This window comes from Cherax quadricarinatus, unplaced genomic scaffold (genome assembly GCF_038502225.1).
Source record: "Cherax quadricarinatus isolate ZL_2023a unplaced genomic scaffold, ASM3850222v1 Contig2369, whole genome shotgun sequence".
Classification (NCBI taxonomy): Eukaryota; Metazoa; Arthropoda; class Malacostraca; order Decapoda; family Parastacidae; genus Cherax; species Cherax quadricarinatus.
Genome location: NW_027197395.1, coordinates 49,930 through 62,383, shown reverse-complemented (window position 1 = coordinate 62,383; position 12,454 = coordinate 49,930). Strand labels below are relative to the sequence as shown.

The following is a 12,454-nucleotide window of genomic DNA, read 5'->3' as shown; positions in this document are numbered from 1 at the left end:
TGTATCCAGCACCAGTTGTCACACAGTACTGTCTTCTTTATCACTGTCGTGGAGCACAGTCAATATGGCCGGCGGCGGCGCCTCCATCTTGCAGCGACATATATATATATATATATATATATATATATATATATATATATATATATATATATATATATATATATATATATATATATATATATATATATATATATATATATATATATACATATACATATATATATATATATATATATATATATATATATATATATATATATATATATATATATATATATATATATATATATGTATATGTATATATATATATATATATATATATATATATATATATATATATATATATATATATATATATATATATATATATATAAAGTAATGAACTTCTCCTCTGAGGGACTCCTTCCGGTTTAGGGGGTGCGGCTGAGCGCACCCTTCCGGTTTAGGCGTGCGGCAGAGACATCCCTTCCGGTCTAGGACCTTCTTCTGAGGCATTCCCTTTTCACACCTAGGTGTTACTTCCGGTTTTGACCTCGCCCTCGAGACTACCTCACCCTTGACCCCCCAACCAATACCCCCCCCTTCGCGACCCCCCCTTCGCGACCTTCCTTCGCGACCCCCCGTCGCGACGCGCGCTCGCCCGCGCCCTTCGCGACCCCCGCCCGCGCCTTCTGCTGCGCCTTCTGCAGCGTCGTCCGGATCGCCCCCCGCGCCTCGAATTTTTTTCCGATTTTTTTCGAATTTTTTTTGAATTTCATTTTCTTGTGCTCTCCATCTCCTCAGATCAAATTTTTGAGGTTCCCCCTCTCACTTTCACCCCCATCCCAAAATTTCTCGAAATCAAACTCTCCATCTCCTCGGATCAAGTTTTTGGATTTCCCCCTATGGGGTTTTCGAAATTCTCCATCTCCTTGGATCAAGGTTTTTTGGATTGTCCCTCCTTCCACCCCCACCCCCCAATCCCAAAAATTTCAATCAAAACACCCTTGAACACCTTCAAACACCCTTGAACACCTTCAAAACACTCTTAAACATCTTCAAAAAAACCTTTGAACATTTCCAAAACACTATTTGAGTACTCCCAATTACACCACTGAATACTACTAAAACACCGCTGAATTCAATCAAAACACCCTTCAACACCTTCAAACACCCTTGAACACCTTCAAAACACTCTTAAACACCTTCAAAAACACCTTTGAACATTTCCAAAAAACACTATTTGAGTACTCCCAATTACACCACTGAATACTACTAAAACACCGCTGAATTCAATCAAAACACCCTTGATCACCTTCAAAAAACAACATTTGAACACACTCAAAACACCTTTGAACACCTTCAAAACACCCTTGAACACCTTCAAAACACCCTTGAACACCTTCAAAACACCCTTGATCACCTTCAAAAAACAACATTTGAACACACTCAAAACACCTTTGAACGCCTTTGAACATTTCCAAAACACTAATCGACATTCGACACTATCCAGGATATATTCGTGAAAACTACTCACATCCAGCATCAAAGGGAAACAAGTATATCACTTCATTCGTTAATTTACCTTCGTCTTTCTTAATATCATCTAAATCAGCTGTTGTAATAGTACTACTTGCTGTGTCTTTATTACGAAAGAATGCTATTCTTCCCAATGTATCTAATTTTGATGGGGATAAATGCTTAAGCAGTTTAATATAACCCGTATATGAATAAAATGGATTCGATTCTATAAGTTGTTCATTGAGATACAAACACACAGATTTGAATATTGTCTGACTTATAGAGTTCACAAATATGACCTTATCTCCGTCTCCCAGTGCACTCCCATCCTCATTTGTTATATTTATGTTCATTTCCAAGGCCAGACTCGTTAAATCTAAAAAATGACCTTCTGAACTTTGTATTCTAAATTCGAGAAATTTATCAGATCCTTGATTTACTGGTAATACTTCACAGGTGCGTCTAGCTGCTATTGAGGATTCAATAATGGCATGTCCTGGTAATTTTGGGAATCCATCAGTTATGGAATGAGAATAAGTGGGGACGGGGGCGTTGAGTCCCCCTGGTGTAACGTATAGAGCACCAGCCGACATACTAACAATATGACAGTTAACAATAAACTAAAATTAATTAAATATTCCACTTTCTTTTATTATTAAATTTCAATCGTTTCAAACCAATCTTTCTACTTCCTCCGGATAATAACTTCTGTCCGACACCTTCAATGTTTCTACACCTCTATTTCTCGCAGAATTTTTCAATGCAATACCATTATTAACATCGTTCAACACATTTTGTCCGTATTGTAATACTCCCGGAGCAAAGGTATTCAATAAGAATGGTATTGCTTTTCTGGCCATCCCACCGAGAAATGACAATAATCCTCCGCCCCTCCCTCTAGCTTTATATAATATAATATCATCTAAACCTCCCCCTTTCACCCTCGAAGTATCAAAGAGTTTCAGGAATGATTCCACTGAAGGAGGGGAGAAACTGGTTCTCATCTTGACGGTTCGTTCAATATTAACTCAACTTGATCATTCACTCTCGTTTTATAGGTCTTAAATGTAGTACACATACAGTAGAACACTTGTCATTATATTGAATTAACCTTCCTTTCTGATCAGCGAGCTTAATACTCACTTGATCAATTATCTTTTTATTAAGTGGTTTGTACATTGTGGGGTCATAATTAGATCTTAATGTATTAATATCAACTACTCCCAAAAGAGATACCAACTGATCGCCAAAATTAATGGGATCAATCAAATCACTATATATTAACATATAATTAATACCTGATTCAGGATCGGGTGGGTTTACCGCCTTCACACCAGACTCGTTAAAAATAATCTCTTTTTTATTGGTAAAGACATACAAAATTTCATTACCTGAGAACCCTAGCATATCGCTTCCTTCTTTATCAAATTCCAACCCCACATAACCACTGGTAATATCAGAAGGTAGTATAATTTTTTTTTTCAAGTTAATAACCACTCTGTTTATTCCTGGATGATATGTGAACACAATTGAGTTTTTGGGGATGATAATACCCGTTGTATGTTTAACTGCTATTAAGAGATTTGCATTAATATCCTCATTTATTGCCTCTAAAATCCTTGTCATATCACCTCCAATAATTTTGCTCATATCAATTTTATGCATATATTTATTTACTGTAGATTTCTCATATGTAATACATATCTTCAAATTCTTTTGCGGTATATAATGCGTCTTGGGGTAAATTATATTTTTCAGAGCAACCTCATAATCAATTTTATTATCTAATATAATGGGGTCATATAATTTATTAATGAAAGCCGAAGGTGTATTGGCGGGAAATAAATCGAGACTTGAATCGCTACACACGTATAGAAGACGTTCAGCCATCTCTACACTCTTATAACACACACTAAATAAAAACATAACATCACAGAGTTTATATACTCACCTAATATGTTATCCACGATGTTTCTCTCCTTACACCGCCTCCTTTATGTAATAATTGTTTTCTCACTTTTGTATTCCTCACAAAATCAAAATGTATACCTGATATATTTAATAAATGCTTTATTTCTGTTAAGTAATCAGAATCGATTCTTCTCGCTGATTTCACATTATTTTCTGATAAAACATTTAATATTTCAATAATATTACGTCCAGTAATGGGGGTAAGAAGGTCACCATTCTCATCCCAACTCACCAAAGGATTTCTTTGCAATAATACCAACATTGATTTCACATATTCTATATTTCTCGCACTCACTCTTATGTGCATGAATCTTGACAAATCTGGGGTTTTCTGAGGTTTCACCGAGGTGAGAGCAGGTGGGTTGACCTGCCTAGCGGGAGTAGTCTTAAACTTGCGTTTAACACCACGCTTCAAGCATGCACCACCACCACCCCCTTCTAAATTCTCATCACCCTCCGATTTTACTAACTCGAGAGGTTTCCGATTCATAACTGAAGTTGGTACAAGATAAAATTCTTTCATGATTTATTAAACAATCTCGAAATAATATTTACTGCTAGAGGTAATATAATGCCAAGAAGATTTCCACCTCTGATACTCAGCAAATATTTCTTTTTACGCTGAAAACCGATTTTCTTACAAGCTAATGATTTAATCTCGTTCTTGTACTTTTTAAATATTTTAGGGTCTAATGGTATTTTATTCTTAATCAAATTCTTGAAAATCTCACTGATACAACTTATGTGTGTTTTCTTAAACTGTTGTAATAAACTCTTCCGATGATTGCGTGGGAGAGACTATTAAGTAATGTAATTAATTCTTTAAATTTTTCTAATAATGATTTTTTCATTGTACCTTCAACAAATCTCCTTCTTTGACCCACGAATTAAAAGTGGAATCATAACCTTTATAAGATACCAAATAATGCGTAATTCCACCAATTTTTTTTCGTTTCAATACTCTGTCGATAATATATTCTGGAGGTGGTATGACTGGGGTCAATTCTTCGCGATAAAATGTTCCTTTAATCTTTTCACCTTTCAAATCTTTCAAATGATATGTTGTTATAGGTTGAGAATTATTAATTCTATATATTTTAAATATTTCCTCTGTATTTTGTGTGTGAAACCCTCGGTTAAACGCGGATGATCTGCTAAGAGTCACTCTTGTTGTGTCTCCAACAGCCAATTTCTTACTGATTCGTTTCTTATTGGATCTTCCATTTTTATAATTTATCCGAAACTGATTCCTTATATCATTCAATGACGTAATACCATGGACTTGCAATGGGGTTTTACCGCCAATCCCCGAGTGCGGAGATGAATTATACGCATCTACTAATTCATTTAACACTTTTGAATAATTAAATGTATTGGCACTTGTCATATACTTGTATAATTTACGTTTCATCGTTTGCAAGCCTCTCTCTGCAATGGAAGCTTTTGTTTCTTTCGAAAATACATGATATAACTTTATATGCTTACTCTGGAGATAATTCTGTACCTGTTTATTTAGAAACTCCCTGCCTTTATCTGTAAATAATCTCGATATATTCTTCGCCTTTTCATTCTCCAATATGTTTTGTAATGCATGTAAAGTGCTCGGTCCGTCTTTCTTTTTCATGAGTACTGCTTGTAAATATCTTGAAAAAACATCGATACACACGAGAATGTATTTATATCCATCATTATATCTGGATAATTTAGACATATCACCCAAATCACAGGTTAATATCACTCTGGGTTTAGGAGCAATTATTTTCCTACGAGGAAACTTCTTAGGTTTAAGAACGTATAAAGTATATGATCTTTCTGAATTTAAGAAATTTCTGACCTCTTTCAAGGTTATGGACGGATCGATCTTTTTTACAGCTGTATATAAACTGTTTACACCAGAGAATGACCCAGCAGATCCAGGATCTCTATAAACCTTTTCAATTAATTTTGCTCGCTCCATTGGTATACAATTTCGTAGGAATCCTGCCGTAACACATTGGTTCGCAACTGTAATGCTTCTGGTGTATTTAATGCAAGGTCTATGAATAAATAACCAAAGGGTGATCGTTTTATAGCAGATTTATATATATTTACAAATTCCTTATTTTTTCCGAACACTTGTCGCCCCAGAATCTCTACTTGTCCAAGATCCCTCATTTTAAATAAAGCAAAATGCGTGGCGTTTAAAGCCATGGTACGACTATATCGTCCTCCGTGAAATATATTTTGAGTAATCAGAATAATGCTTATATTATGATGTCTACCTTTAGTAAAACATTCGAGAATAATTTCACTGTTACCTGCTTTTAAAAATAGATCATCAACAATAATTATTGTATTTTCATCAGGTGATGCAATGACATTCTGCGGGTCGATAATATCGTTACTTAATGTTAATTTATGAGTTATCTCTGAATCTTGTTCTAAGGGATGTGATGTCACCCCGCATATTATAATGTTATGAAATTTCTCGTGGTATAACTTTATTAATTTTGATGTGAAATAAGATTTGCCACTATTCGAATAACCGGCAATGATAATCCTTGATGGATAACGAAATATATCAACGTCAGCAGATGTGTATGTTGACAAGTTCAACATCTTCCCCTTATTATTTTAAAATGATCTAAAAGCTTCCTCTCTTTAAGTTGAATGAACTAAAAAGGGTGTTTACCATAGAGAGGCGTCTTGTACACTGTAAGTCTTAATGGGTTTTCAAGATATATAATACTTTTAGTTCAATAAGGGGACACAGTTAATGTGGAGCAGGACTGCCTCACCAAAATTAGTTGCTTTAGGGTGGCGATTGACCCAGGTGTTCATGATTATCTTAAATCTACCTTGGGTGTGAACCGCATTACATGGCGCCTGTCTGTCCTGAGTTGACGCAGGTGTTATGTTCTACCTTGGGTGTGAACCGCATTACACAGTGTGTTGGGGGAAGGGGTGACCCACAATGAGTCTCTCAGAGCGAGGACAGTGCTTCCATCCGTGACTGACCTCATCTTCCTCATATTATTTTAAAATGAACTAAAAGTTTCCTCTCATTAAGTTAAAGGACCTCATCTTCCAACGCTGAACCGCATATCATGCTGTCTGTCTGACCTGTGTTGACCCAGGTGTTCGGTAAGGCGATGATTATCTTAAATCTACCTTAGGTGTGAACCGCATTATACAGTGGTGTCGGGGGGAGGGGGCGGCCTATATAAGCTCAATGAGACACTCAGAGCGAGGACAGTGCTTCCATCCATCATCCGTGACTGACCTCATCTTCCCCACAGTATTCCTCTCATTAAGTTAAATGAACTAAAAAGGACCTCATCTTCCAACGCTGAACCGCACATCATGGAGAAAGGTAAGTTGTACTTAGAAAATTCTTGTTTTTGCATGTTTAATTTTTGTTGACATGTTTAATTTTTGTTGAAGCATACGAGTGAAATTTGGGTTAATTTTTGTTGAAGCATACGAGTGAAATTTGGGTTAATTTTTGTTGAAGCATGGGTTAGTGCGTTAATAAGTGAAATTTTTAATGGGTTAAAAATAAGTGAATTGGTGAAGAGGAGATTGTTAGAAAATTCTTGGTTAATGATTTTTTTTGTTGAAGCATACGAGTGAAATTTTTACTGTGTTAGTGTGTTAATAAGTGAAATTCTTAACAGGGGATAGCATATATTCGAAATACTTGGAAGCATTGGTGAAGAGAAGATTATCGATTAGAAAGCAGCGTTCGTTGGTAATCGAGAAAGGCGGTGTACAACGCAATGAAAGGTTATTGCAATTGGATAATGAGTGGGCACGTGTAGATGCTTTATGGAAGAAGGCTATAGAAACAGGTATGTAACCAATTTGTGATCTTTTGTTGTTGTGAAAATGTGCTAGTCACTCGAGAAAAGATTTTTTGTTCTATTCATTGAAATCTTAATATTTTGGGTTATGAATTGGATGTGCTTTTTTTTTCCTCTGTTCATTGAAATCTTAAAACGTATTATGTAAAAATTGTGAAGGGTGAAAGATTTTCCTCTTTTCATTGAAATCTTAATATTTTTTTTGGGTTATGAATTGGATATGCTTTTTTTTTTCTTAAAACGTATTATGTAAAAATTGTGAAGGGTGAAAGATTTTCCTCTGTTCATTGAAATCTTAATATTTTTTGGGTTATGAATTGGATATACTTTTTTCCTCTGCAGGAAATACACCTGGTAGTGTTGTCGCACAGCTTGGTGGTGAGAGTGCTAGTGTTGGTACCTCACAATGCGGAGGTGCGGGTACTTCTGCCCCCATTAATGATGATGAGAGAGCAACTACCTCGCATGACGTGTCTGACACGCATAATAGTGAAGATGAGACCCCAGAAGTTATTACATATATCCAGAATTTTAGAGGTAGACATACAGTGAGGAAATATAGTGTTCCTTCAACTTATAACAGAGAGTTAAGAATGTATTTACATGTTTATAGGGATTATTTTATAGAACAGATGCGAGATATGTATGATAGATCGCCTCTAGCAATGTCGCTCAGAATCCACCCAATTATAGTTATAAGGACATTACGTCAAAACATATCGGGTGATGATCAAAATGGACAATTTGTGATAAATTTAGCGTTTGAGTTAGTAAGTGAAGAGGAAATCTCTGAAGTATTTGATCGATGGGTGGGAACAATATTAGAAAGATACGAGTCAGAGTTGCAAGATCAGGAAGGATCTGGCTGGATCATAGATCAAATCGAATCTTTCAGTATCGAATATGTTAAAGTAGAATTCAGAGTGGGAGTGGGGTCATATGTGGCATATCCCGAGAAACTGCGAGGGAAGAAATATGTATTTAATCCAGAGATTAATGATGGGTTATGTGTACTGCGTGCTTTTGCCGCCTATCAATGTCATAAAAAGAACATGTCATGGCGTGATATTCGCAGAGCAGTTACTACTAAGAGAGGTTGTCTTAATCATGCAAAAACTTCTATAGATGATTTCCCCATTACGCGTGATAAGTTAGGTATATTAGAGAAGGAAAATAAAGTGTCATTATATGTTTATCAATTAAGAAAGGATCAAGATAGGACATTTATGGCTATGTGTCGTAAGGGGAATAAGAAATATAAGGACATTATGTGCGCGTTATTGTTGAATGAAAGACATTTGGTTTTAATCAAAGATTTTGACGGGTATGTTAGAACGATAATGACAGAAAAAGGTGTAAAGAAGCACTGTCATAGTTGTTTGATGAAGTTGAATACACAGGAAGAGTTAGATATCCACGAAGATGGATGTAAAATCAATCAGGTTCTCGTATTCCCCCCGGAAGGAACAACAGTACACTTTGAAAATTTTAGTCATACGCATTCCAACGAATATATCGGTGTATTTGATTTCGAATGTGCATTAGACACAACTCTCCCAGCAGGTAAAATTGAGTCTCGTCATAAAGCCATTGCCTATTGTTATATTATATTTGATCGCAAAGGAGAAATAGTGTGTATAAAGAGTTATAAGGGGGAGGATGCTGTTAATCATTTCATTTTAAATGTTAGTGGTGAATGGAATAAAATAAAGTTTAGAAGACAGTATCATGAAATCCATATGACAGAGGAGGATAAGATGAGACATGATTCTCAGAACACTTGTGAATTATGTGGTAACACCTTCAAAAAACCCAAGGACAAACATAAACACCATGACCATACTTTAAATTTCAATAATTATATTGGAGCCTATTGTGCACGTTGTAATATGCAGTGTAAAGACAAGAGAGAGAAATTATTGCTTTTTTGTCATAACATGTCGTATGATTTAGGAATAATTTTAAAGGAATTGAATGTTGATAAATATAACGTTGAAATTCATTCGAAACAAGGATTCAAATTCTTGAAAGTAGAGATAGGTAAGGTTAGGTTTCAGGATTCACTGTCTTTATTGAATGGATCTCTTTCCACGTTAGCAGAACAACATATCAAGGCAGGTAAATCCCTGAAATATACAGAGACTATTCTGAAAGATGTGCCTCGAGATGTCTTACCTTTATTATGTAAAGGAAAACAAATTTTGTGTTATGATTATATTGATAGTTTAAAGAAGCTCGATGAAACAAAATTACCGAGTAAAGATCATTTTTTTAATTCTTTGAGAAATAGCGCTATCAGCCAAGAAGATTATGAACATGCATTGAAAGTGTTTGAGTTGGGTAAATGTAAGACTTTAGGAGATTACTTGATGTTATATCTCAAGACAGATGTTGGTTTGTTAGCCGATGTCTTCATGGAGTGGCGTAAAACACTCAAGGATATTTATAAGTTAGACGTTAGTAATTATATAAGTTTACCATCATTCAGTTGGGATGCATTCCTATTGAAAACTAATGTAAGATTAGATATGATATATTCCCATGAATTATATGACTTGATTAAAAGGAATCTCAGAGGTGGGTTTACCTGCGCAATTAATCAGTATTCTAAAGCAGATAATCCCCTAATTAACCCTAATTTTGATGTTGAGAGTGGAATGGGCACTCATATTCTATATCTAGATTTCAATTCTTTGTATGCTAGTGCGATGGTTGAAGCTCTTCCACAGAATGGTATCAGAAAATTATCCAATGACGAGAAGAATGCTTTCCTCGATGTGGGATTAAGTAATGTTTCCTGTGAAGGTCAAAAGGGATATTGGATAGAATGTGATACCAAGCACATATCCCCCGAGGTAGCTAGACTCACTGATGAACTTCCTTTAATATTATCACATATGAATATATCAGAAGAGATGTTATCTCCTTATTGTGAATCTATATTGAAAAATGAAGGTAGAAAGATCCCCAAATCTAATGGGAAATTAGTGGGCAGTCATTTATCTCAGAAAAATTATTTGATCAGTCTAGAATTGTTACAGTTATTACTGGAACTTGGGTTAGAGGTGGAAAAGGTTCATACCATATATGAATATACACAGACAAAATTTTTAGAACCTTTCATATCAACTAATATTGCACAGAGAACAGCTACAAGATGTCCTATCAAGTCAAAAGCCTTCAAATTAACTAATAACGCCATATATGGGAAATCATTGCTGAATATTACAAAGTATGCTGAGAAATATAGATATATCAATAATGAGAAAGCATTTATTAGAGCGAGTAAGGATCCTTTGTTAAAAAATATCACACATTTAAATCAAGATAGAGTGATTTGCACATTCAATAAAGATATATTAGAAGTTAAGCAACCACTTTATCTCGGTTTTCAAATTCTTGAGATAGCTAAAAAGAAATTGTATCATTTTTGGTATAAAGTTTTAAAACAGCATTATGGTGATGATGTAAGACTTCTTTATACCGATACTGACTCGTATATTTTTAGCTTGAAATGTAAAGATTTGTACACCGAGTTAAAAAGTGAACCATTGTTAGGTTATATGGATTTTTCAAATTTCAGTCCTGAGCATCCCTTATATGATGATAGTAGAAAAGGGGAGCTGGGGTTATTGAAATCTGAAATGTGTGATAACCATATTAGCGAGTTGATAGCCCTGAAAGCTAAAATGTATTCTGTCAAGATTGCTGGAAGATCAACTACTGTCAGCAGAGCCAAGGGTATTCCTTCGCAATTTATGCCATTATTAACACATGCAAGATATAAGAATGTTTTATCAAATGTAGATAGAGAATTATTCACGTGTAAGTCTATAAGTAATGTAAAAGGTGAAATATGTACGGTAAGAATTAATAAGAGAGGTTTGTCAGCCTTTGATGATAAAAGATATCATTTGAATACTAATGAATCCTTGGCTTATGGACACCCTGATATTCCACCATCTAAACGTAGGAGAATAGAGTGATGTATTGCTTGTATAATAAATAATGAAAAAAAAATATTGTGTATTAGTGTTATCCTGAAATGTGTCTTTCTGATGATGAAAATGTTTTCCCTATGATGTAGGTACTATATCCCCTTATTAACTTGAATGAACTAAAAGGGTCGTCATGATTCAACCTGTGTGTGTGACGTCACTGACAGAAGGTAAGTGTTCCCTTATTAACTAAAACTAAAAGGGTCGACAAGATTCAGCCTGTGTGCGCGTGACGTCACTACTATGTCCCCTTATTAACTAAAAGGGTAGACAAGATTCAACCTGTGTGCGCGTGACGTCACTGACCCTTTTTAGTTCATTTAACTGTAATGCGAGGAACACCCTTTTAGTATTTAACTGAGAGGAAACTTTTAGTTCATTTTAAAATAATAACCCTTTTAGACCTGTAGTAAGCATGCCCCCATAGGAGGAGTCTATTTTGAATGCTTATACCCAGAGGGGGGATTCCAAAAACTTGATCCGAGGAATTTCGAAAACCCCATAGGGGGGAATCCAAAAAAACTTGATCCAAGGAGATGGAGAATTTCGAAAACCCCATAGGGGGGAATCCAAAAAAAACTTGATCCAAGGAGATGGAGAATTGTATTCGAGAAATTTTTGGGGTAAAGGGGGGGGGATCCAAAAACTTGATCCGGAGACTTTGATCCGAGGAATAGGGGGGACTTGGTATCGAGAAATTTTTGGGGATGGGGGGGTGAAAGTGGGAGGGGATGGAAATTTCGAAAACCCCATAGGGGGACTTTGATCCGAGGAATTGGAGAATTTCGAAAACCCCATAGGGGGGGAATCCAAAAAACTTGATTCAAGGAGATGGAGTCTTAGTATTATCGAGAAATTTTTGGGGTGAAAGTGGGAGGGGGATCCGAGGAAGTGGAGACTTTGATATTGAGAAATTTTTTGGGGATGTGGGGTGAAAGGAGGGGTATCCAAAAAACTTGATCCGAGGAGATGGAGAATTTTGAAAACCCCATAGGGGGGAATCCAAAAAACTTGATCCAAGGAGATCATAAGAAAAAAAAAAAAAATTCGAGGCGCGGGGGCGATCCGGACGACGCTGCAGAAGGCGCAGCAGAAGGCGCGGGCGGGGGTCGCGAAGGGCGCGGGCGGGCGCGCGGGCGGGGC

At 35.9% G+C, this 12,454-nt stretch overlaps 1 protein-coding gene across 1 annotated transcript; it reads left to right on the top strand.

The window, feature by feature from the left end:
- Positions 1 to 6,695: 6,695 nt before the first annotated feature.
- LOC128691522 (uncharacterized) lies at positions 6,696 to 11,317 on the top strand. The gene is made up of 3 exons (XM_070081336.1): positions 6,696 to 6,823; positions 7,128 to 7,301; positions 7,656 to 11,317. The coding sequence occupies exons 1-3, from the start codon at positions 6,814 to 6,816 to the stop codon at positions 11,297 to 11,299; spliced, it is 3,828 nt and encodes a 1,275-aa protein (XP_069937437.1). The 5' UTR covers positions 6,696 to 6,813; the 3' UTR covers positions 11,300 to 11,317.
- Positions 11,318 to 12,454: the final 1,137 nt, after the last annotated feature.

Excerpts from the sequence above, each read along its gene's own strand:
- LOC128691522 (XM_070081336.1), top strand. Across the intron at positions 7,302-7,655 it reads GAAGAAGGCTATAGAAACAG|GAAATACACCTGGTAGTGTT; the intron begins GTATGTAACCAA and ends TTTCCTCTGCAG.